This window comes from Balaenoptera physalus, assembly GCF_965194825.1.
Source record: "Balaenoptera physalus genome assembly, chromosome: X".
Lineage (NCBI taxonomy): Eukaryota > Metazoa > Chordata > Mammalia > Artiodactyla > Balaenopteridae > Balaenoptera > Balaenoptera physalus.
This window is the reverse complement of record NC_138903.1, coordinates 14,408,329-14,434,746: the sequence shown is the minus strand read 5'-3', so window position 1 is coordinate 14,434,746 and position 26,418 is coordinate 14,408,329. Positions and strand designations below refer to the sequence as shown.

At 42.2% G+C, this 26,418-nt stretch overlaps 1 protein-coding gene across 8 annotated transcripts in view; it reads left to right on the top strand.

The window, feature by feature from the left end:
• Positions 1–26,418, top strand: part of CTPS2 (CTP synthase 2) — a 130,158-nt gene that overhangs the window by 43,368 nt on the left and 60,372 nt on the right. For 7 of the 8 annotated variants that reach the window (XM_082447162.1, XM_082447161.1, XM_082447166.1 and 4 more), the window contains 5 exons: positions 457–589; positions 2,822–2,910; positions 4,057–4,151; positions 6,132–6,194; positions 6,301–6,344. In XM_082447162.1, coding sequence (XP_082303288.1) covers positions 457–589; positions 2,822–2,910; positions 4,057–4,151; positions 6,132–6,194; positions 6,301–6,344 — 424 coding nt within the window. Of the gene's footprint in view, positions 1–456; positions 590–2,821; positions 2,911–4,056; positions 4,152–6,131; positions 6,195–6,300; positions 6,345–6,499; positions 6,986–26,418 lie in introns of those variants that run through there. The other variant, XM_082447165.1, reaches the window with a different exon arrangement.

Genomic DNA, 26,418 nt, shown 5'->3' with positions numbered 1-26,418 from the left:
TTATGGCTCACGGGCTCTAGAGCACAGGCTCAGTTGTAGCACACGGGCTTTGTTGCTCCACGGCATGTGGGATCTTCCCAGACCAGGGCTCGAACCTGTGTTCCCTGCATTGGCAGGCGGATTCTTAACCACTGCCACCAGGGAAGCCTGGGGAGAGCTTTTTTATTTTTTATTTTTAATGCTTTTAACTTTTTCTCTGGTATACTCTCTTCAGATTTATATCTTTGCCTGCTTATGTAAGCCAATGTTGGGCTTTCTCATGATTTTCAAATCTCTTGGGGTACAGATTGTTATTCTTTGGGGGTGGGGTGGGGAATCTGAGTCAAGTACATCAAGTTCAAGGCACGTCTGCTCCTCAGGTTTTAAAAAGTGCCTTGGGATAAGAACAGTGGCTGTCATTATGCTTGTGATGTGATGTTACATGCATATAACCTTTAAGCTTGTTTTCCTTCCCAGGTATGAAAGGTTACAGAAAACGTGTTCCATAGCCCTGGTTGGCAAATACACCAAGCTCAGGGACTGCTATGCCTCCGTGTTCAAAGCCCTGGAACACTCAGCGTTGGCCATCAACCGCAAGTTGAATCTGATGGTGAGCCCCTCCCTGGTCTTCTGCATATTTCAGGCATTCATCGTGAAATCTCGTGTTGCAGAGAGGCAGGTTGTGTTCAAGGATCCCCAAGTCCACCTCCAGGGTTAATGATTCACCAGGAGGACACAGAGGGCTCAGCATACAGCTGTACTCACGATTATGACTTATTTTAGTGATAGGATGCAGAGCCAAATCAGCAAAGGAAAAGGCACGTGGGATGAAGTCTGGGGAAACCAGGTGTAAGCTTCCAACAGCCCTCCTCCAGTGGAGTCACAGAGGACGTGCTTAAATCCCCCAGCAGCGAGCTGTAACAGCACAGGTGAAGTGCTGTCTACCAGGGAAGCTCATTAGAGACTCAGCGCCCGGGGTTTTTACTGGGAGCTGGTCACACAGATGCTCTGTGCCTCCTGAGTGTCAAAATTCCAGACTCCCAGGAGGAAAGCAGGTGTTCAGCTTAAATCATGTTGTTTCTTCAAACACTGTAGGCACACTGAGCCACTCTTACTGGTTCTTGGGAATGGTGGGAACCCTCCCCAGATCCAAGTTCCAGATGCCAGACAAGGCCCAAACTTGTAAGCAGGCATTTCCAAGGATTTCAGTCTGTTAACTTTTTTCTGCATACAGGTTTAAGGCACAGTTTTTGAAATTAGGCTTTGCACATTCAGGGACATATATACTTCATGCTCATTTAACTATTTTGTGTTTGTCTAATGAGAAAATAATAGAACTTTATTTCCCGTTTAGCGTGGGAATTGAACCCAGATTTTTAAAATGCCATATTTATATATATTTCCCTTTCTAACTTGAAGGACTGATATCTGGCAAACAGTGATTGTTTTTTAAACAGTATTATGGGATAGCAGAGGTGGAGTTATATATAGCTTGAGTATATTCTTTGTTAGATATAGAAGTAGTATATGCTCAGTGTAGAAAATTTAAGCAAAGCATAATGTAAAATGCAGAAAGTGGAAGGTTCTTCCTCCGTGAAATCCCACTTCTCTTGTTGTACCTGTCGTTCCCAGTTTGATGCATATCTTTCTAGAGTTTTCTCTCCCTATATAAATGTTTATATTTAATGTTATTCTCTCTGGGTATATCACAGTTTAGGGAGGCCTTATTATCTTGATTTAAATGGTAAAACCTTAATATAATGAGCCAAAAGATACACTTATATGTTCAAGAAACTTAGTAACTTCCAGCTTAGGACCTATCCAGTTTTCTCTCACCTCTCTGTAGCTTCCTTCTGTAGTCACTGTTTATTTTTGACTTTCCAGGGAACAGTTCCCTCCCTGTTCTTCCTCTCCCTTCCTAGTCCGCCAGACCCTCATAGAAAAAAGAAAACAATAGAAAATCTGTTATAATACTAATTTTATAAAGTAAAATTTTGTATCTTAAGATGTATTCAGATAGTAATTTTTACAACAGAAATTCGAAAATAATAGAGACATATAGGGACTGTTATGTACATAGGAATTGTTGTACATGTTTTTCACATAGTAGAATTCATTGATGGTGGCTTCTACTAAGTACTGTTTGAATCATGGGCTTGTGCTGTGTTTATCTCGCCTGGCTTTTGCAGTAATTTCCCGACTGGTTTTCAGTTTTCCTTCCCTTTCCTTCACTGAGCCAGAGTGATTTTTCTAAGATCGCTCTCTGTTCCTTCAGATCTTTCAGTGGCTTCAAGTATAAACTTCTCTCACTGGATGGAGCTTCTTTTGAGGTCCCCAGAGTGGTCACCACTTTCTGTTTTTTGTTTTTTGTCTTTCTGGTTTTTGAAGCTGTTCCTTCACAGCCCTCCCCCACCCCCCGCACCCCTTCCCACTTGCCCCCCAACTGCACACACGCGCTCGGCTCGCGTCCACTCATCCTCGAGGGCTTAGCTTCTTGGACATTCCCTTCCCAGAGGGCTTCCCCGAAGGCGCTCTTGCCTTTCTTCTCTCCAGTCCACATACGTATCAGCTGCGGCTCTTGGTTCCTTCCGCAGCGTTCTCTTCTTTGCCCATCGTAGCCATTACCTCCCTGTGATGTGGATGCCTGTTTATTTGGTTTCATAACCTGCCTGAAAGATTGTAAGAGCCACAAGACAGAGATGGTGCTTTTCTATGCTAAGTGACCAGTACAGTGTTTGCATAATAAGTAGTCATCGAATAATTGTGTCAGTATTAGATGGCTCTAGTATTTTCCAGTTTTTATTTTCCTGAAATGTTCCTTTAACTTGTTGCATGTTTTTAGTACATAGACTCCATTGATCTGGAGCAGACTACCGAAACTGAGGACCCTGTGAAATTCCACGAAGCTTGGCAGAAACTCTGCAAAGCTGAGTAAGTACCAAGGACCATCCACTCCAGTTAGGAGAACGCCATTGTGATTTTTTCCATGATTCGATTTACCCCAATTACTAATTTTTGTGCATTTTGAAGTGTAGTTTGGAGTACTTGTGGTGATTCTGGATGGTTGTGCTGCATTCACGCTGCATTTACTTTGAAACGTGCCATGTCAATGTTAGGGGCACGTGCAGTGGAGATGGTTTTATTCTGGGGAGGATGACGATACCGTATTGGCGGGAAAGTGAGCTGATGCTACTGAAAGATGCAGAGGTGGACCTTACATATACAAAGTTAAAGTGCAAGAATGACAATCCTCCCTCCTCTCTTGGTTTTATTTTCTTTTCCACATCCTTTGATTCTAGGTTTTATTTTGTAAGTAAGCAATAAAACTTTTGGGGGTGGCATTGTGTTGTGAGGGTAGCATGGCCCTTGGGTTTTTCTCTTGAACTCTTGTGTTTTTGTTTTTTTTAAAAATTTATTTATTTATTTATTTTTGGCTGCATTGGGTCTCTGTTGCTGCGCGTGGGCTTTCTCTAGGTACGGTGAGCAGGGGCTACTCTTCGTTGTGGTGCGCGGGCTTCTCATTGCGGTGGCATCTCTTGTTGCGGAGCACGGGCTCTAGGCACACGGGCACACAACAGTAGTTGTGGCGCATGGGCTTAGTTGCTCCACGGCATGTGGGATCTTCCCAGACCAGGGATCAAACCCGTGTCCCCTGCATTGGCAGGAGGATTCTTAACCACTGTGCCACCAGGGAAGCCCCAGAGGTCTTAACATTTGTATAAAAGTACTTTTAAAAGAACCTTAACCTATTTTTATTCAGATAATTCTTTCAGTGGCATTTTTAATTGAATTGAGCTTCTCAGTCACTATGCTCACGTGCTGCAAAGACCTATGAGAAAATATATATCAAGGTCAGTTGTGAGAAATTGTTGCAACTTCTTTATAACATTGGGAGGATTTCAAGAAGAAAGTTCAGGATGTGAAATCATGTAATCAGTTCTGAAAATAGACTCCAAGCGTATTCTTTAGCAGCTGTGCCAAGTGTCGGATTTGGGATCAATAAGCATGAATGGCTGAAAACAAGAGTTTACAAATAAAAATAATGTCAAATTTCCCCTCCTTTTGTGTTGCTTGCAGTGGTGTTCTTGTGCCAGGAGGCTTCGGAATCAGAGGAACGTTGGGAAAACTCCAGGCGATTTCTTGGGCACGGTCAAGGAAGATTCCTTTTCTGGGTAAAACTGATGTTTATGAATCCTAACTATGAGTTTTTTAGATTTTTGACACCTAGTAGGGTAACACGTAATAGAGTTTGTTAATGTGAAAAGTGTGATCTTGAATTTGAATATTCAGGTGCCAAATAGTTTGCTACAGGGTCTGGAAACTATATTCTGCAAGCCTTACCTGGCTTGTAGCGTTTTTGTAAATAAAGTTTTACTGGAACACAGCCACACCAATTGGTTTACATATTGTCTGTGGCTGTTTTCGCGATACAGTGGCAGAGTTTGAGACCCTACAGCCTGCAAGGCCTAAAATCTCTACTCTCTGGCCCTTGGCCAAAAACATTTGCCAGCCCAGGAGAACTTACCACTGTTCTGGTTGTGTAGCAAGAGGCTGGGAGGAACCTCTGTTCATACCTGCCCTTCTCCGATTCCACCTTTCACCACTTCGAGCAAACATCTCAACAGAATGCCACAATGTTATTTCTCATCAGAAAAAAAAGCTTAACTTGAAATTTATATGCTCCTTCTAGAAAAGATAATACAGAAAGACCATCCAACATTACAGGGGCAGCTCTGTTAAGATTTAGTAGAGCTGGGTCTTTTCAATGCTTTTGTTCAAATTGCAAAGCATGGCTTCTGGAGCAATGGAACCAGATGAAATGGAACACTGATGGGATAAAGGCAGCCCTGCAGCTGGGGATTCAGGCGGAAGAGGGAGTGGGGAGAGGCCATGTTTCATGCTGTGCTTGCATGGGCTGGTGGGTTTATGAACTGACTGGACCGGCTTTGGTACTCTTTACTTAATATCATCAGACTGTTCATTTTCCCCCTTGCCTGTTCTTTGATTAGCTTCCTAGACGCTCTCCACTTGGGATCCATTTTCAAAAGAGAAGCCAGGAGTAGTTACCTTGATACCTTGCTTTGTTTTATCCATCTAAGCTCATCTGGGCCACTGTTTTCTTTTGAAGTAATCTTGTTTAGTTTCTGTCTGAACGTGGTTAGCGTTCTTCAGATAATTTTCACTGTGTAGAATAGTTTGCAGCTCTTTAAATTTCTCTTTAACACACTGTCTCTTTATGTCCTAGCCTTATGAAACTTTCTAAAGTGCCCCCAAAGCACTCAGCTGTTTCACGCTTATTGACTTTTGTTCTGGCGTGCCCGGTATATTGACTGCTCTCTCCTTTGAGCCCCTGTGTACCTTGAATATATCTATAAAGGCATCTGGAATGCTCCTTGGCATTTGTTTATTGGAGAGAATCGGTGGGCCGCAGTGAATGTGGAGATCAGCGAGGGGCACATCCCTGTGGCAACAGGCCTGGGCCTACGCAGGTCCCCTTTTCTCCTTACTGAGCTCTCCGTTCAGTTCCATTTGGCCTCTCCGTCGCGCTCCAGCCTGCGGTGGAAGTACCAGCTCCCCCAGCTGCTGCTGTTTCCCTGCAGTGAGGTTTAGGGCTGTTCTGGGCTCAGCAGCTGGGCACAGACCTCCCGCTCCCCTGCCCGCCTGTAGGTGCTCCTTGGATCCCAGCCTGCTGGCCAGCCGGGGGCTGCCCACAAGCAGAGCCCGCATTTAAGGCCGTGAATCTACCTTGAGAAGAGGGGGTGTGAAGTCCCAGCCCACAGAGACTCCCTCTTGAATTGGGGTGTTGTTAGACATTCTCTGAAGGAGTCAGGCGCTTTGGGGCAGCCCTGCAGCCCACAAGTGTGCCTCGATCTAGAGACACATTTGCAGGGAGGCAGATTTGCCTTTTGGACCTTGCCTTCTCCTTTCCTGCCCTTTTCTGACCTCGCATTTATTCCTCCTCAAGTTTGGGTTGTCCAACCCCTTCCCTGCCCCTGCCACACGTGTTCTGAGGGCAGAGGCTGCAGCAGCAAACTTGCTTTTTTGGAGCCTACATTCTAGATGGAGGAGATAGACAGCAAATAAATGAACAGAACATACGAAGCAGTACAAAATAACGTTCATTTGCTTTATATATGTGCTTTTTAAAATAGGAGTTTGCCTTGGGATGCAACTGGCAGTGATAGAATTTGCGAGAAACTGCCTTAACTTGAAAGGTAAGTCTGAGATTTTCTAATAACCTCTTAGTAAAAAGCATTCTTATTACTTGAAGTATTTTTCAGTACTACTGGTGAGTTACTGAACTCATTTCTTTATCTTCAGATGCTGATTCCACAGAATTTGAGCCAAATGCCCATGTTCCTGTGGTAAGTGGCTTAACTTTCTGGGTTGGGTCATTGTTTTGTTTCTGGCTCTGGCATAAACTCATGAGGGGTTATTCTTATTATTTTCTTCATTCTGACATCAGGACATTTTAATTATATATGATTTTTCTTATTCTTATTACTCTTATTGTTATTAGTTTATATCAAACCACTTTGTTCTCAGTCGTCCACCTTGTCAGTTGTGCCTTGAAGGAAGACACAGTCCTAGATTGGTTTCTCTTTGCGGTAGTTTTCAAGCTGAACGTTTAGGAAAGGGTTGAGTTGACTGTGACGACAGTTGATCACAGCTGATGTGAACACACAGGCTGTCCTGTCTCTAGACCCATCCCCGTCTGTTCTTCTGCTGCTCCTCATCTTTCACCGATTCCTTTTCCTGTAAAGCGTTCAGTCCAAGATTTTGGCTGGGAGCGAAGGCCACTGTGCTCTGTCACCTGCTGCTCTGCTAACTTATCCCATGGCATCCCCGTCTCTCCTGCACTTGGGGTTTTATAGTTGGACAATCTGAATGAGTTTTTTAGGTGTATCCTGAGATTCCCTACGCCTGAGATGTCCCCGTCCTGCAACCTCCTTACCCCTGGAATCTCAATAAAACCGATGAAAAATTTAATTACAAAAATAAACCAAACCTGATTGCTGACAACTTCCTATTCATCCTGGGAAGCCATTTCTGACCTCCTTTGTTTCCTGGCCTCTGCTTTCTGTACCTTGTACCACCTCTATCAGAGTATACACCTCACCATTGTGATTGGTTTTTTATTAACAGTTTATTGAGATATAATTCACATACCATAAAATTTAGCCATCGAAAGTGTATAATGCAGTGACTTAGCACATTCACAGATCTCTGCAACCACCACCACCATCAATTTTGGACCATCTTGATTACTCCGAAAAGAAATTCCACACCCTTTAGCTGACATCCCCAAGCCGCCTATCCTTCTAGCTCTAGGCAACCATTAATCTGTTTTCTGTCTCTATATATTTGCCTATTCTGGCCATTTCATATACAGTTGACCTTTGAATAATGCAAGGGTCAGGGGCTGACCCTCCATGCAGTCAAAAATCTGCCTCTAACTCCTAGTCGCCTCTCCGTATATGTGTTCCTCTGTATCTGCGGTTCCGCATCTACGGCTTCAACCAGCCATGGACCATGTAGTACTATTTACTATGGAAAGAAAGCATGTCTAAGTGGACCTGCTCAGTTCAAACCTGTGTTAGTCAGTTGTAAATGGAATCATACAATATGTGGCCTTTTGTGACTGGCTTCTTTCATTTAACATAACATTGTCAAGATCTGTCTGTGTTGTAACATGTATCAGTACTTTGTTTCTTATCCATTCATCCTCTGAGGGACATTTGCTGTTTCCACTTTTTGGCTACTACAAATAACGCTGCTATGAATATTTGTGTACAAGTTTTTGTATGGACATATGTTTTTGTTTCACTTGGGTCTATACCTAGGAGTGGAATTGTGGGTCATATGGTGACTGTATGTTTAATTTTTTGAGGAACTGCCAGACTGTTTTCCAAAGTGGCTGCAGCATTTTACATTCCCACCAGCAGTGTGTGAGGGTTCCGATTTCTTCGTATCCTCAACACTTGTTATTGTCTTTTTGATTACAGTTGACTCTTGAACAACACGGATTTGAACTGCATGGGTCCACATATACGTTGGTTTTTTTTTTTTTTTTTCAATAAATACATACTACACTACTACATGATCCAGTAGGTTGAATTCACGGGTATGGGACTGCAGATACAGAGGGCCAAGTGTAAAGTTATATTCGAATTTTTGACTGCTTGGGGGTCAGTGCCCCTAAGCCCTGCATTGTTCAAGGGTCAACCGTATAGCCATTCTAGTGGGTGTGAAGTTGTGGCTCACTGTGGCTTTGATTCACATTTCCTTGATGTCTGAGGATGTCGAACATCTTCTCGTATGCTTATTGGCCACTTGTATATCATCTTTGGAGAACTGTCTATTCAGATACTTTGCCCACTTTTAAATTGGGTTATTTGTCATTTTATTAAGTTGTAAGAGTTTTTTATATAATCTAGATACAAGTTCCTTATTAGATATATAATTTGTACTACTGACATTTGGGGCCAGATGATTGTCCTGTTCATTGCAAGATGTTCAGCAGCGTCCTTGGCCTCTACCCACTAGATGTCAGTAGTACACTTCTCCCAAACCCCAGTTGTGACACTAAAAATACCTCCAGACATTGCCAAACATCCCCTGGGGACACAGGTGGAATAGCCCCCGTTGAGAAACACTGATTCAGAGAAATCTAGTTCTGTTCTCTCCCCTCCAGCATAGTCCCTTCCTTCCCTATGGCAACCATTAATTCTTTTTTTTTAATGGGTTTTCTTTCCATTTTTAAAATATAAGTAAACCTGTATGTCTACTTGTAACCCCCTCCCCTTCTTAGATAAATGACAGCATACTCTGCCCATTTTTTCTGCCTTGCTTTTTTCACTTAACTCTATATGCTGGAGTGGAGATCACTCCGTGGAAGGATATAGAGATATTCTTCACTCATTTTTTTTTTTAATAAATTTTTAAATTTATTTTTGGCTGTGTTGGGTCTTCGTTGCTGTGCGCGGGCTTTTCTCTAGTTGCGGTGAGCGGGGGCTACTCTTGGTTGTGGTGCGCGGGCTGCTCATTGCAGTGGCTTCTCTTGTTGCGGAGCACGGGCTCTAGGCGTGCAGGCTTCAGTAGTTGTGGCCCATGGGCTCAGTAGTTGTGGCTCGCAGGCTCTAGAGCACAGGCTCAGTAGTTGGGGCGCACGGGCTTAGTTACTCCGGGGCCTGTGGGATCTTCCTGGACCAGGGCTCGAACCCCGTGTCCCCTGCATTGCCAGGCGGATTCTTAACCACTGCGCCGCCAAGGAAGTCCACTTCACTCATTTTTATAGCTTGCAATTCAGACTATAATGAATTGTAACTTCCCAGCCAGATGACACTTTTAAGTCTTATGCTCAGAAGACTTAATACAAGTGAAGAGTTCCTTACAAGGCTTTAACAGAAACATACGTCCTGACTAATGGCTGAAATGGCTGTGCCAGGCGAACCTTGGGTTTTCTTTTAGAGAATACTTTGGGATAGAAAGTGATTTTACCAGTAGGTGCCACTGTTAGATAGCTTTGGCAAGGTTAATTCCTTGATGACTATCCTTTACTCTTTGTGTGTGTGTGTGTGTTTGCATATTTTTAAGACATATATACACAGGATAAAAAAGTTAAGCCCTACAGAAAAGGTATAAAACTGCCTCTCATGTGCCCCTACCTCACCTCAGTTCCCTTACCCAGAGGTGACTACCTTCATCCATTTCTTTTGTTATTCTTCCAAAGATTGTGCGTGTATGTATGTGTACAAATGCCTACTGCAAACATATATGGACATATGTTCCCTTAAAAAAATACATATGCTACCATGCTTGAGACATCATTCCCCTTGCTTTTTTTTTTTTTTTTAAATAAATTTCTTTATTTTATTTATTTATTTTTGGCTATGGTGGGTCTTTTTTGCTGCACGCGGGCTTTCTCTAGTTGCGGTGAGCAGGGACTACTCTTCGTTGTGGTGTGTGGGCTTCTCATTGCGGTGGCTTCTCTTGTTGCGGAGCACAGGCTCTAGGCGCGCGGGCTCAGTAGTTGTGGCACGCGGGCTCAGTAGTTGTGGCACGTGGGCTCAGTAGTTGTGGCTTGCGGGCTCTAGAGCGCAGGCTCAGTAGTTGTGGCGCATGGGCTTAGTTGCTCCTCGGCATGTGGGATCTTCCTGGACCAGGGCTCAAACCTGTGTCCCCTGCATTGGCAGGCGGATTCTTAACCACTGCGCCACCAGGGAAGTCCCCTCCTTGCTTTTTGTACTCATCACTCCACATCAGTGCACAGGGATCTTCTACATGGCTTGCCTTGCTCTACACATCATTCTTTATTTAAACAGTCTCATATTGGTGAATATTTAGGTTGTGTCCATTATTTGCTGCTTTAAATCATGCTGCAAATTAGTATCTGTACATATGTTCTCATAGCGACACACACACACTTCTATGGGATGAATTCCTAAAAGGGGAATTGCGAAGTCAGAGGAATTGTGCGTTTTACATTTTGATAGTTTCTATACTCATAAGTGAGATGAGAACAATAAAACCTAATTGCTACTGAACATCTTTATGTCCTGCAATCAGTTTGTTGGAGAAAAATAGCCTTAAGAGCCACCATTTATGAGGATGGGGAGAAGTCTTATTGAAGGAAAAGACTAAGGTAATAGAATCACCAGGCAGCAGACACCAGGAAGCCTGGGGAATCACTTAAACTTGAGCAAATAACAATGACTTACAGTGGGTAATGGCCATTCTGGCCCTTCTTGCTAAGAAAGTAAATAGTTTGGAAACCAGGAGCCTCCTAAAGGGTATATTTGCAGCTAAAATCTGTTTCATGGGTGTTGGGGAGAAAAAATCATTTTCCCTCTACTCTTCTAGATTCTTGGCTGAGGCCCCCCTGTAATAAAGGAATAACAGGAAAAACAAACAGAAGCTTAATAACATGGATACCTCCTGTATACCCAGGAAAACTGAGTAACTCCCAGAAATGGCCCAAGCCACCATCTGAAGTACCGTCTCCAGCTACAGAGAAAAGAAGATGTTGGGGGTGGAGGTATTTATGGGAGGTTTTCAAGGCAAAGCACAGTAAACAAGGGTGAGTTTGTTATGCGGATTTAAGTCCCTGCCTCCTCCATTGAGAAGAGTTTCTAGAGATTTAGAGTCACCCTTCTCTTCCTGGTACAGAGAGGGAGACACCCTTACAAATGGAGGTTTCCCTTATAAATGCAAATGTCTCTAACAAAAGGGTAACTTCTGTTCTGTTTTAGAGCTTCTCCTATGTCTCCTGTTTCTTAAAAATAATCAGCCCAGGATAATCTTTATGCCAAAGAGACATATTTTGTGTGTGGGGGGCAAATTCTTCTCCCCTTCGTGGGCCATCGTGACCCTCCTTTGGCATGCATGATTAGTCTTATGGTTGCTTATTAAATCAGTAGAGATACTGGCATACAGGACAGATATCTAAGAGGGGGCGTCTCTTATGCACATAAAAGGAGAAATAGGTTTTTTTCTAAGAGTGAAGGTAGGGTCTTTCTGAGTCTGGAAGTACCAGGAGAGAGTGAGTAAAATTTATTTTATTGTGCCATTTCTCTGCTTGATCCACAAGGTGAGATAGAAGGCTCTGGAACTTTGCAGAATATTTAGGTTCTACAGCAAGTCTGACTTTCTGGCCTGCTTTAAAGCAGCTTCACCTGCCTTCTAGATGATGCGTACCAGGAACAGAGCTGTAGCTGACTTGTATTCTGACTCTGTATCAATCACATGGCTGCTGCTGACACCCTTGACCTTGAATTTGGCTTCACATCTCTCCAGTTCATGTGGAGGATAGCTCATGGCATTGTAGAGTTTATATTTAGAATGTTTTTGGCTTTTGAGATATATATAGGAAGAATGATCTCAATCTGATGTTTAGGTATGTGGATATGCATAATTTTTAGCATTTCTTTTCTGTTTACTGAAAATAGTAACTTAAAAATCTGAATTTACATTAGACATGGAAACAGAATCTGAAAACAGAATCCATGTTCCACATTCAAACACATCAACACAGACTGGTGTCAACTAAAAAAGTAATACAGGAGGCTGCAAATAGGAAAAGAGTTTATTTGGAATCTTAAGAATTGCAGTTTGGGGGAATTCCCTGCCAGTGGTTAGAACTCCACGCTTCCACTGCCGGGGGGGCCCAGGTTCGATCCCTGGTCGGGGAACTAAGATCCCAGAAGCCCCGCTGCATGGCCAAAAAGAAAAAAAAAAAAACAATTTGGGAGACATAGATTTGTGTAATCCTAAAAGAGTGTTCTGAGGAAGAGAGAGGGCTTATAAAGACAGAATGCCAAGAGGTTGTTAAAAGTTGCTTGGTAAGAATTGTGATAGACTCTGATGTGAGTCAGAGAATATTTGCCTTTGAGGAATCATGAGTTGTTTTAGGGTAGGGGTCCAGTAAATATCTTGAGTTTCTGGCAGGTGTTCTGAAGCCGAATCTGGCCTCTGTACCCCAACACCAAATTAAATTTCAGAGACAGAGTTTTAGGTGAAGTAGAAAAGAATAGCTTTATTGCTTTGCCAGGCAAAGGGGGCTACAGCAGGCTAATGCCCTCAAAACTGTGTCCCGACCTGGAGGGGTAGTGAGGAGTTTTATAGTAATGGTTCACAGAGGGTGTGATCAGCTCGTGGACGTTCTTCTGATTGGTTGGTGGTGAACTTGGAACCTTCTGGTTCCAACTGGTCTGGGGTCTACGTGCTTGTGGTCAGCATGCAGTTAACTTCTCCCACCTGGTGGGGGCTTCAGCATCTGCAAAACAGCTCAAAGATATTGTTATGTGTGTCCCTTGAGGGGAACCAGGACCCTGCCGCAAGGCTGCACTGTTGTTTCTCTTGACTGTTCCTCCCTTGTCTCCTTATCCCCTCCCTTCCCTAATTAGCATCGGTTTGAACCTGCTCCTTGGAACTCAGGGAAGGTCAGGGAGGCTGAATGAAGCCTATTTCCTGTAATCAAGAAATGGGGGACACGGAAGGGCTTTGGTGCTCAGGAGCCCCACAGGGTCCTGCTTGGTATCCGTTCTGATGACTTCATTGGGTCAAAAGGTCAGATTCCATCCAGGCTGACATGTGCATAAGTCATACTTCCTTAGTGGCCTCCTGGCTCCATTTTAGAGAGTTCTCTTAGCAGTACTGAGTGCATTTTGATTTTTCCTTTCACACATGTACACTTGGACGGTGCTATTGGTAAGGAAGAGTGAGAAATGTGAAGCATTTTAAGCAGATGCAAATGGAGATTTGAGATTGTGGCATTTGATATTATTGCAGTTTTGGTTATTTATCATAGATGTGACTTCTTTTACCCCTTTTTGATCCAAGAATTTTCAAAGCCAAAATTAATTTTACATCTGACACAGTGGATTTATGATAGTCACATATAATTAAAAATGCATTCAGGTGAAGGGTAATTTGTGTTATATACTAAGCATAATTAATGCATAACATTTTCCCACCTTTAGTTGAAGCCCTGTTTGAAATATTTTCTACTTTCATTTATTTTTCAACAATTTCATATGGAAAGCAAATTAAGAACGTTAAAAAACCCAGACAGCCACTTACAGTAACCTTCCAGGCAGCTTTTGTAACTTTGAAGACTGCTTTAATTTAGAACATTGTAGTAAGCATCTCCCAACTAACAAAATGATCTTAAAGAAGTCATTTGGAGCTTAGTTTGGGCTAAAGAACTTTTTTCTCATAAAAGCAGCTGTGAGGAAGACAGCTGTACTGTGGGTAAAATAGCTTTTTATGGACAAATCTGGGAGCCTAATAGTCACTTAATCCTGTCTCTGTGGGGACCATAGGTTCAGAGTTGATATCAGGCTGTTACTGGAGTCTACTTTTTAGAAGAAGTCAGCACAGCTGGGAGTAAGCCCCCATTAGTGAATCAATAAGGGTAGTCCATAATTTTAACAATAACTGAATGACTAAATGAGTACTTCAAAGCTAATGTATTTGAAAGCTTTTATACCTTTAGCTCAATGGGAAATGCCTTAGGAATAGGTATTTCAACAACTTGAAAGATTTTTTTTTTTTTTGCAGTAGAAATAACTGGATTCTAGTGGAAAGAGATTATTAAGAAGAAAAACTCACTGTGCATTTGGCACTCGTCCACTTAAGTGCAGTCCTAAATGTAGTGTATTACAAATGAGCAGCTGCCGCAACCCTGCTTGCATGCAGTTTAGTTGGAGACACAAGACACAGACGCCTGAGACGTACAACCAAATGTGTGGCAGTATGTGAGTGTGCCCTCGGTAATGCTACCAGCTCTGACAACCAGGACTTCTGCCATGAGAGAATGTTCTGGATCTGTGCCGTCCTTTATGGCAGCCACGAGCCACATGGGGCTGTGGAGCACTTAAAATTTAGCTAGGGTGGCCAAGGAACTGAATTTTATTTTATTTTTATTTTATTTATTTATTTATTTTTGGATCCCTCCCTGTCTCTCCCAGCTTCTGGTTGCTCCCAGAAACCCTTAGCTTCCTTGGCTACTTCACTCTTCTTTTTTTGAATTTTTGAATTTTATTTAATTTATTTTCTTATACAGCAGGTTCTTATTAGTCATCAATTTTATACACATCAGTGTATACATGTCAATCCCAATCGCCCAGTTCATCACACCACCATCCCCATCCCCCTGCCGCTTTCCCCCCTTGGTGTCCATACGTTTGTTCTCTACATCTGTGTCTCTATTTCTGCCCTGCAAACCGGTTCATCTGTACCATTTTTCTAGGTTCCACATACATGAGTTAATATACGATATTTGTTTTTCTCTTTCTGACTTACTTCACTCTGTATGACAGTCGCTAGATCCATCCACGTCTCAACAAATGACCCAATTTCGTTCCTTTTTATGGCTGAGTAATATTCCATTGTATATATGTACCACATCTTCTTTATCCATTCGTCTGTCAATGGGCATTTAGGTTGCTTCCATGACCTGGCTATTGTAAATAGTGCTGCAGTGAACACTGGGGTGCATGTGTTGTTTTGAATTATGGTTTTCTCTGGGTATATGCCCAGTAGTGGGATTGCTGGATCATATGGTAATTCTATTTTTAGTTTTTTTAGGAACCTCCATACTGTTCTCCATAGTGGCTGTATCAATTTACATTCCCACCAACAGTGCAAGAGAGTTCCCTTTTCTCCACACCCTCTCCAGCATTTGTTGTTTGTAGATTTTCTGATGATGCCCATTCTAACTGGTGTGAGGTGGTACCTCACTGTAGTTTTGATTTGCATTTCTCTAATATTTGGTGATGTTGAGCAGCTTTTCGTGTGCTTCTTGGCCATCTGTATGTCTTCTTTGGAGAAATGTCTATTTAGGTCTTCTGCCCATTTTTGGATTGGGGTGTTTGTTTTTTTAATACTGAGCTGCATGAGCTGTTTATATATTTTGGAGATTAATCCTTTGTCCATTGATTCGTTTCCAAATATTTTCTCCCATTCTGAGGGTTGTCTTTTCATCTTGTTTATGGTTTCCTTTGCTGTGCAAAAGCTTTGAAGTTTCATTAGGTCCCATTTGTTTATTTTTGTTTTTATTTGCATTACTCTAGGAGGTGGATCAGAAAAGATCTTGCTGTGATTTATGTCAAAGAGTGTTCTTCCTATGTTTTCCTCTAAGAGTTTTATAGTGTCCAGTCTTACATTTAGGTCTCGAATCCATTTTGAGTTTATTTTTGTGTATGGTGTTAGGGAGTGTTCTAATTTCATTCTTTTACATGTAGCTGTCCAGTTTTCCCAGCACCACTTATTGAAGAGACTGTCTTTTCTCCATTGTATATCCTTGCCTCCTTTGTCATAGATTAGTTGACCATAGGTGCGTGGGTTTATCTCTGGGCTTTCTATCTTGTTCCATTGATCTATGTTTCTGTTTTTGTGCCAGTACCATATTGTCTTGATTACTGTAGCTTTCTAGTATAGTCTGAAGTCAGAGAGTCTGATTCCTCCAGCTCCGCCTTTTTCCCTCAAGACTGCTTTGGCTCTTAGGGGTCTTTTGTGTCTCCATACAAATTTTAAGATTTTTTGTTCTAGTTCCATAAAAAAATGCTATTGGTAATTTGATAGGGATTGCATTGAATCTGTAGATTGCTTTGGGTAGTATAGTCATTTTCACAATATTGATTCTTCCAATCCAAGAACATGGTATATCAGTCCATCTGATGGTATCATCTTTAATTTCTCTCATCAGTGTCTTATAGTTTTCTGCATGCAGGTCTTTTGTCTCCATAGGTAGGTTTATTCCTAGGTATTTTATTCTTTTTGTTGCAGTGGTAAATGGGAGTGTTTCCTTAATTTCTCTTTCAGATTTTTCATCATTAGTTTATAGGAATGCAAGAGATTTCTGTGCATTAATTTTGTATCCTGCAACTTTACCAAATTCATTGATTAGCTCTAGTAGTTTTCTGGTGACATCTTTAGGATTCTCTATGTATAGTATCATGTCATCTGCAAACAGTGACTGTTTTACTTCTTCTTTTCCAATTTGGATTCCTTTTATTTCTTTTTCTTCTCTGATTGCCGTGGCTAGGACTTCCAAAACTATGTTGAATAATAGTGGTGAGAGTGGACATCCTTGTCTCGTTCCTGATCTTAGAGGAAATGCTTTCAGTTTTTCACCATTGAGAATGATGTTTGCTGTGGGTTTGTCGTATATGGCCTTTATTATGTTGAGGTAGGTTCCCTCTCTGCCCACTTTCTGGAGCATTTTTATCATAAATGGGTGTTGAATTTTGTCAAAAGCTTTTTCTGCATCTATTGAGATGATCATATGGTTTTTATTCTTCAACTTGTTAATATGGTGTATCACATTGATTGGTTTACGTATACTGAAGAATCCTTGCATCCCTGGGATAAATCCCACTTGATCATGGTATATGATCCTTTTAATGTGTTGTTGGATTCTGCTTGGTAGTATTTTGTTGAGGATTTTTGCATCTATATTCATCAGTGATAGTGGTCTGTAATTTTCTTTTTTGGTAGTATCTTTGTCTGGTTTTGGTATCAGGGTGATGGTGGCCTCATAGAATGAGTTTGGGAGTGTTCCTTCCTCTGCAATTTTTTGGAAGAGTTTGAGAAGGATGGGTGTTAGCTCTTCTCTAAATGTTTGATAGAATTCACCTGTGAAGCCATCTGGTCCTGGACTTTTATTTGTTGGAAGATTTTTATTCACAGTTTCAACTTCATTACTTGTGATTGGTCTGTTCGTATTTCCTATTTCTTCCTGGTTCAGTCTTGGATGGTTATACCTTTCTAAGAATTTGTCCATTTCTTCCAGGTTGTCCATTTTATTGGCATAGAGTTGCTTGTAGTAGTCTCTTAGGATGCTTTGTATTTCTGGGGTGTCTGTTGCAACTTCTCCTTTTTCATTTTTAATTTTATTGATTTGAGTCCTCTCCCTCTTTTTCTTGATGAGTCTGGCTAATGGTTTATCAATTTTGTTTATCTTGTCAAAGAACCAGCTTTTAGTTTTATTGGTCTTTCCTATTGTTTTCTTTGTTTCTATTTCATTTATTTCTGCTCTGGTCTATATGATTTCTTTCCTTCTGCTAACTTTGGGTTTTGTTTGTTCTTCTTTCTCTAGTTCCTTTAGGTGTAAGGTTCGATTGTTTATTTGAGATTTTTCTTGTTTCTTGAGGTAGCCTTGTATAGCTATAAACTTCCTTCTTAGAACTGCTTTTGCTGCATCCCATAGGTTTTGGATCGTTGTGTTTTCATTGTCATTTGTCCCTAGGTATTTTTTGATTTCCTCTTTGATTTCTTCAGTGATCTCTTGGTTATTTAGTAAGGTATTGTTTAGCCTTCATGTGTTTGTGTTTTTTACATTTTTTTCCCTGTAATTCACTTCTAATCTCATAGTGTTGTGGTCAGAAAAGATGCTTGATATGATTTCAATTTTCTTAAATTTACTGAGGCTTGATTTGTGACCCAAGATGTGATCTATCCTGGAGAATGTTCCGTGCACACTTGAGAAGAAAGTGTAATCTGCTGTTTTGGGATTGAATGTCCTTTAAATATCAATTAAACCTATCTGGTCTGTTGTGTCATATAAAGCTTCTGTTTCCTTCTTTATTTCCATTTTGGATGATCTGTCCATTGGTGTAAGTGAGGTGTTAAAGTCCCCCACTATTATTGTGTTACTGTCAGTTTCCTCTTTTAGAGCTGTTAGCAGTTGCCTTATGTATTGAGGTGCTCCTATGTTGGGTGCATATATATTTATAGTTGTTATATCTTCTTCTTGGATTGATCCCTTGATCATTATGTAGTGTCCTTCCTTGTCTCTTGTAACATTCTTTATTTTAAAGTCTATTTTATGTGATATGAATATAGCTACTCCAGCTTTCTTTTGATTTCCATTTGCATGGAATATCTTTTTCCATCCCCTCACTTTCAGTCTGTATGTGTCCCTAGGTCTAAAGTGGATCTCTTGTAGACAGCATATATATGGGTCTTGTTTTTGTATCCATTCAGCGAGCCTGTGTCTTTTGGTTGGAGCATTTAATCCATTCACATGTTTAAGGTAATTATCGATATGTATGCTCCTATGACCATTTTCTTAATTCTTTTGGGTTTGTTTTTGTAGGTCCTTTTCTTCTCTTGTGTTTCCCACTTAGAGAAGTTCCTTTAGCATTTGTTGTAGAGCTGGTTTGGTGGTGCCGAATTCTCTTAGCTTTTGCTTGTCTGTAAAGCTTTTGATTTCTCCATCGAATCTGAATGAGATCCTTGCTGGGTAGAGTAATCTTGGTTGTAGGTTCTTTCCTTTCATCACTTTAAGTAAATCATTCCAGTCCCTTCTGGCTTGTAGAGTTTCTGCTGAGAAATCAGCTGTTAACCTTATGGGAGTTCCCTTGTATATTATTTTTCGTTTTTCCCTTGCTGCTTTCAATAACTTTTCTTTGTCTTTAATTTTTGTCAGTTTGATTACTATGTGTCTCAGCCTGTTTCTCCTTGGGTTTATCCTGTATGGGACTCTCTGTGCTTCCTGGACTTGGGTGGCTATTTCCTTTCCCATGTTAGGGAAGTTTTCGACTATAATCTCTTCAAACATTTTCTTGGGTCTTTTCTCTCTCTCTTCTCCTTCTGGGACCCCTATAATGCGAATGTTGTTGCATTTAATGTTGTCCCAGATGTCTCTTAGGCTGTCTTCATTTCTTTTCATTCTTTTTTCTTTAGTCTGTTCCACAGCAGTGAATTCCACCATTCTGTCTTCCAGGTCACTTATCTGTTCTTCTGCCTCAGTTATTCTGCTATTGATTCCTTCTAGTGTAGTTTTCATTTTAGTTATTGTATTGTTCATTTCTGTTTGTTTGTTCTCTAATCCTTCTAGGTCTTTGTTAAACACTTCTTGCATCTTCTCTATCTTTGCCTCCATTTTTTTCCCGAGGTCCTGGATCATCTTTGCTATCATTATTCTGAATTCTTTTTCTGGAAGTTTGCCTATCTCCACTTCATTTAGTTGTTTTTCTGGGGTTTTATCCTGTTCCTTCATCTGGTACATAGCCCTCTGCCTTTTCACCTTGTCTATCTTTCTGTGAATGTGGTTTTTGTTCCACAGGCTGCAGGATTGTAGTTCTCCTTGCTTCTGCTGTCTGTCCTCTGGTAGATGAGGCTATCTAAGAGGCTTGTGCAAGTTTCCTGATGGGAGGGACTGGTGGTGGGTAGAGCTGACTGTTGCTCTGGTGGGCAGAGCTCAGTAAGACTTTAATCCACTTGAGTGCTGATGGGTGGGGCTGGGTTCCCTCCCTGTTGGTTGTTTGGCCTGAGGCCACCCAACACTGGAGCCTACCTGGGTTCTTTGGTGGGGCTAATGGCAGACTCTGGGAGGGCTCACGCCAAGGAGTACTTCCCAGAACTTCTGCTGCTAGTGTCCTTGTCCTCACGGTGAGACACAGCTACCCCCCACCTCTGCAGGAGACCCTCCAACACTAGCAGGTAGGTCTGGTTCAGTCTCCTGTGGGGTCACTGCTCCTTCCCCTCGGTCCCAATGCACACACTACTTTGTGTGTGCCCTCCAAGAGTGGAGTCTCTGTTTTCCTGTCGAAGTCCTGCAATCAAATCCCGCTAGCCTTCAAAGTCTGATTCTGTAGGAATTCCTCCTCCAGTTGCCGGACCCCCAGGTTAGGAAGCCTGACGTGGGGCTCAGAACCTTCACTCCAGTGGGTGGACTTCTGTGGTATAAGTGTTCTCCAGTTTGTGAGTCACCCACCCAGCAGTTATGGGATTTGATGTTATTGTGATTGCGCCCCTCCTACCATCTCATTGTGGCTTCTCCTTTGTCTTTGGATGTGGAGTATCTTTTTTGGTGAGTTCCAGTGTCTTCCTGTCGATGATTGTTCAGCAGTTAGTTGTGATTCTGGTGTTCTCGCATGAGGGAGTGAGAGCGCGTCCTTCTACTCCGCCGTCTTGGTTCAGGGCCTACTTCACTCTTATCTCTATCATCCTGGTCACATTGCTTCCTCCTCTTCCTGTGTCTCTGTGTCTTCTCTTCTGTCAGGGAACTGAATTTTAAATTTAATATTTTAAAAAATTTATTTAATTAATTTATTTTTGGCTGCGTTGGGTCCTCGCTGCTCCACACGGGCTTTCTCTAGTTGAGGTGAGCAGGGGCTACTCTTTGTTGAGGTGTGCTGGCTTCTCATTGCAGTGGCTTCTCTTGTTGCGGAGCTCCGGCTCTAGGCACGCGGGCTTCAGCAGTTGTGGCACGCAGGCTCAGTAGTTGTGGCTCGCAGGCTCTAGAGCGCAGGCTTAGTATTTGTGGCTCGCAGGCTCTAGAGCGCAGGCTTAGTAGTTGTGGCTCGCAGGCTCTAGAGTGCAGGCTCAGTAGTTGTGGTGCACAGGGTTAGTGACTCCGTGGCATGTGAGATCTTCCCAGCCCAGGGCTCGAACCCGTGTCCCTTGCATTGGCAGGTGAATTCTTAACCACTGTGCCACCGGGGAAGTCCCTAAATTTTATTTAATTTTAATTGATTTAAATGTCAATAGCCACCTAGTGTAGTGGCCAAGGTATTGCAGAGCACAGGTAGTCCTTGGATACTTAAGAATTAAGGGTCCGGGGTGGTGAGAGGGGGGGAAATACTGTGGGTTACAGTAAGAAGGGAAGATTGTGAGACTCTTGGAGAGTTAGTTGAAAGGAGGGGAGGCTTATGCTAGGCTAGAATGTCCAAGATTTGGTCATAAAATAACATGGCCGAAGCACATCTCTCCTGTACAGAAGTGGAAGGAAATAAAGGAGATTGGTGTGAATTTTTGGAGGTCCTTGAGTGTCAGTGTCAAAATTAATCCTGAAGGCATCAGGGAATGAGTAAGATAATACCTGCCAACCTTGACATCTTATGTAATTGATAAATACCGTACTCGTTACTGAAGGCTTTTCAGTAGAAATGGGTGCTTTAGGAGGATTCAGCTGGCGTGGGAGACAGAGGGATGAGAGGGGAGAAAAGACTTCAGGCAGGGGACAAATCTGCATCACAGTCTTGCCCTTGTTGACTGTGCTTTTCCTAGTCACCTCCCGTAATTGACTCTCCCCACCTTCAACATCCTCTTGTCTGTGGCTGAAGTTGGTATTTAAGGTTAGAGTTTTGGCCGTTTTGGTGAGTTGCTCAGTTTTCCTGGGTCTCTCCCATGTATACATGTTATTAAACTTTGATTTTCTCTTGTTAATCTGTCTCATGTCAATTTAACTCTTAGACCAGCCAGAAGACCTTATAAGGGTAGAGGAAAATGTCTTCCTTCTTAACAACATGATGTTTGTTTGATGTGTTTCCTCTCTTTTTCAATGCCCAGTGCTGCCCCTTCTCTGCACGTTCTCTTCAACGTTGCTCCTACAAATCCCCGTTGAAATACTACTTCTTAGATTAAGCCTTTCTCTCCCCTGATCTCAGAATCACTGACTTAGGATCTCAGAGGTCTGACAATTTGTATCTCTTATGGCATCTCGTATAATACCTTGCCTGTAGTAGGTGCTTTACGTATGTTGGAATTGAAAGAGATAGTGTATATTTACTTTGTGAGAGGCTGATTGAGATCGAAAACATAGGCAAAAATGGGAAGCTAGCATGACCTAAACATTAGAACTCAAGAAAGCACATACAACAAAAAATAAAACTCCAAGCTATAGACTACTGTTGGTCATTAATAAAGATGTAAAAACCTTAAATAAAATACTAGAATATCTAATTTAATAGTGTTAAGGGATAATCAGTCATGAATGGATAGTGTGTTTATCCTGGGAATTAAATTGATTAACACATCATATTGATCAAACAAAAGAGTGTCACCATAGACACTCAATAGGCAGTGTACAGTATCTACACCCTGGTGCTCACAATCTCATAACAAACTTGACAGGGTACTTCAAACAAGAGAAAGAATATCTTTTATAAAACAGTACCCAACCATAAACTCAGTGGGAGAATAAATATCTTCCCTGACTCATGATGGGGTTATGTCCTGAATATTGGAAGTCAATGCATTTAATACACCTAACCTACTGAACATCATAGTTTAGCCTAGCCTACCTTAAATGTGCTCAGAACACTTACATTAGCCCACAGTTGGGAAAAACCATCTCACACAAAGCCTATTTCATAATAAAGTGTTAAAAATCTCATGAAATTGTTACTGAACCAAACTTGGGTCCACCTGCCCGATGCACAGCAAAGCCATTATGCTGACACCGGGTTGTGGTGAAGGACGGGACAGCTTTTATTGCAGGGTGCCAAACAAGGAGAATGTGCAGCTAGTGCTCAAAAGACCCAAACTCGCCGATGGCTTTTAGGCAAGGGTTTTTAAAGGCAACATTATGGGAGAGGGTCGTAGGGTGCCTGATCAGCTCATGGACATTCTTTCTGATTGGTTGGTGGTGAGGTAACAGGGTGGTGTTTCAGGAATCTCAATCATCAGTCTTCTGGTTCCAACCAGTCTGGGGTCTTTGTGCTTGTGGTCAGCATGTAGTCAACATCTTCCACTTAGTTTCTGCAGAACAACTCAAAGATATGTATCAGATTGTTGTCTGTATCCCTTCAGGAGGAACTAGGAGTCCTGTGACTCTATTGTTTAAGCTATTAGTACTTTTCTTGTTTGATTGCTTTCCTTTGTTTCTGCATTTTCCGCTTCTCTAATCATTAACTGGGTCTGCTCTTTGGAACCTGGGGAAGGCCTAGGAGACAAAAGCTTTTTCTACAAACAAGCAACAGGAGACAAGGAGGGGCTTGTACCCAGGAGGGCCTCGCGGGGTCCTGCTCTGTTTCATAATTTATTGAATACTGTACTGAAAGTGAAAAACAGAATGGTTGTCTGGGTGCAGAATGGTTGTACGTGTATCAGTTGTTTCCCCTCGTGATCGCACGGCTGATGGGGAGCTGTGGCTGCCGCTGCCCAGCATCACGAGAGGATCATATTGCATATCTCAAGCTCAGGAGAAGATCAAAATTCAAAAATTGAAGTACATTTTCTACTGAATGCACGTTGCTTTCGTACCATCTTAAAGCTGAAAAATGGAAAGTTGAAGCATTGTAATTTGGGTACCATCTGTAGTGGGGGATTCCTATAAAAACCAGAAATAATAAAAGATATGCACTGTTGCGATTAATGAAGTAGTTAAAATGAGACTGATGAATGCTGTCTGGGGAGTGAAGTTGGTGCTCTCCTGCCTGTTTGTAGCAATATGAATCAATACTACCTTTTGGAAGTCAACTAGGTGGTCTCTTTCACAAAGCATAAAAATATTCATACCCTCTGGCTCAGACATTTAGTTCTCCGAAATTCTCCTAAGGAATCTGATATGTTGACAAAGAAGTGAACAGGTATTCACTATAACATTAGTTAGAAGAATCAGAAATGACAGAAATTTAAATGCCCCACAATGGGGAAATAGTTGAGACCATTAAGGGGTATCCCTACAGTGGAATATAATTAGTCATTAGAAATGTTTAAGGCTTTTGATACTATGAGAATGCTTTTGTATGAATTAGAATGATACAGATTGTGTTTAAACATTCCCTCATGGTGTATAAAAATCTCCTTTGTTTCTTGATGGAAGGGTTAGAACTCATTTTTCTTTTTTTCTGGTTAAATTTCTGAGTGTTTGAAATAGGTTCCAATGCACTTCCCAAAATTTAGATGGTTGTATGTTCTGACTATTCCAAATAAGAAAGAGGGTGAAAAGAGGCTCATTATGAAAAGCAACAATATGGTATTTTACAAATGTTTTCTTTTTATTTAAAATTTTCTTTTATTCTTTTTGATGGGACACACATTTACAGGGTTGAAAAACCAAAAATGTACAATATAATATGAAGTGAGGAGTGGCTTTCACACCTCTGTCCCTCATCTGCCCAGTCCTTTCCTTGAAACCGAGCAAGGGGTTGAGTGCTCGCTGCTCAGAAAGCCAAACTCTGACAGCGGGTATTTGCAGCAAAGTAAGGGTTTATTGCAGGGTGCCAAGCAAGGGAGTGGGAAGTGAGCCTCAGATCCCCTCCAATTTGGTCTTCGAGTTACAGGGTTTTTAAAGGGGAAGGACAAAGAAGGTGGGGCTAATCATTGTCTTGTGACATTTGTTAATCGCAGTTTCAAGAGTCAGGATGCCTAAGGTTTATGAGTCTTTGGCCAGGTTTTCCATGACCTGGGGAGGGGGGCGGTCTGTTAGCTCATCTTGCCCTGGAGAAACAACCTGAGTATGTTAAGGATGTTATTGACAAGAGCACTTTTAGTCCTCTGACTGGTTGATCATTGTTCATTTGGCACAGGATTGAGGTCAGAGGGGATGAGAAAGGGAAAAAAGGTTTTAATAGAGAGGTTAATCATAAACTCGGCAGGGGAATTCAGTTTTAGGGGGACTCAGTTTCATCCCAACATGTGACCACTGATACTAGTTTTGATTTTGGACACAGACGTCAGTAAGCAGCAGCTTGCAGCAAGCACCAGCGAGCAGTAGCTGGAAGCAAGATCTTAGTTCCCGGACTGGGAGTCCTAACCACTGGACCACAGGGGCCAGCAGCTAGGGCCTGGGTCCCTAGTTCTTGCCTGCCTTGTCAAGAAAGAATTCAGGCGAGGAGGCAGAAGGTAAAGAGAAAAGTGAAAAGTTTACTGGAAAAGCAGAGTACATGCGGAAAGATGCACAGGCGAACTCAGAGAGTCGCGAGAGTCGTGCCTTTGGGAAGTTTAAACCCTTTATGAGGGGGCAGTCTTCCGGGTCTTTGTCTTCTTCTTGGCCAATCGTATTGTTTTGACCCCATGGCTAATTTGTCTCTGGACCTTCCCCTGGGTGTACACGCACCCCTCAGTCAAGATGGCTTTCATTGCAAAGGCCTCTGGGAGGGAGGTAGCAGGACTTACTATGGTCTGGCGTCTCCTGCCTTTTTGACCCTGTGAAGGCTTTTGTGCATGCGTAGTGTCTCCCTTGCCCCAAGGATGGGAAATGTATGACCTCTCGATCTTTTAACAGGGTTTAGCCCCTCTCTGTCTCTGCCATAAAAGTGTCCAGTGTCCGGTTATCTACCCTGTTCCTGTTTCTTATATCGAGGTGCAGATCTCGAAATATAGACAGGAGGCCGGTCATAAATATGTAGTCCTGGAGCTCGTTTGTCTCTTGCCCCAGGAAATGTAAACCGGGGGCTGGTAATGAATGTCCGGCCTGGAGCTCATCTTCTTCTCACCCCAGGAGATATGAACAGGATGCCAGTTGTAAATGCCTAGCCTGGAGCCCACCTGTCTCCTGCCTCAGTTTCTTTTGTGTCCTTTCAGAGATTTTTTTTTTAGCTCATGTTCAAGCAAATTTAAATATATGACCTCCCCCGACCTTGCCCTCAAGTCACTATCTACTGCCTAACTCATTTATGCCTGGCCCACTTTGGGCCACCCTGGCTGGCCTTGTTCTAGATTCTTACATCACCAGGACTTGCCTGTCTGAGATGCAACTCCTCAGCCGATGGACAGCCCCCTGCCCACTCTGTGGGTTGTTGGGGAGGAAGACATTTTCCTCTACCTCTAGGTTCTTCTGGCTGGTCTAAGAATTAAATGGACATGAGACAGATTAACAGGAGAAAATCACACAAAATTTGAATAACATGAATACATGGGAGAGAAGGCTTTCACCTTGAATACCATCTTTGGCTAAAGACAAAAGAGGGTGTGGGTGGTGGGGAGTCAGTTATGGGAGGTGACTAGGAAAAGCACGGTAAACAAGGGTGAGCTTTTCATGCAGATGTAAGCCTTTGCCTTCTCCATTGGTAAGTTTCTAGAGATTTGGTCATCCTCTTCTTGGTACAGTCAAGGAGAGACCCTTACAAATGGAGATTTTCCTTATGCATGTAAATGTTTCTTACAAAAGGGTAACTTCTACTTGGTTTTCAGCGTTTCTCCCATGTCTGCTGTTTCTTAGAAAATAACCAGCTTAAAAGAATTAATATGCCAAAGAGACAT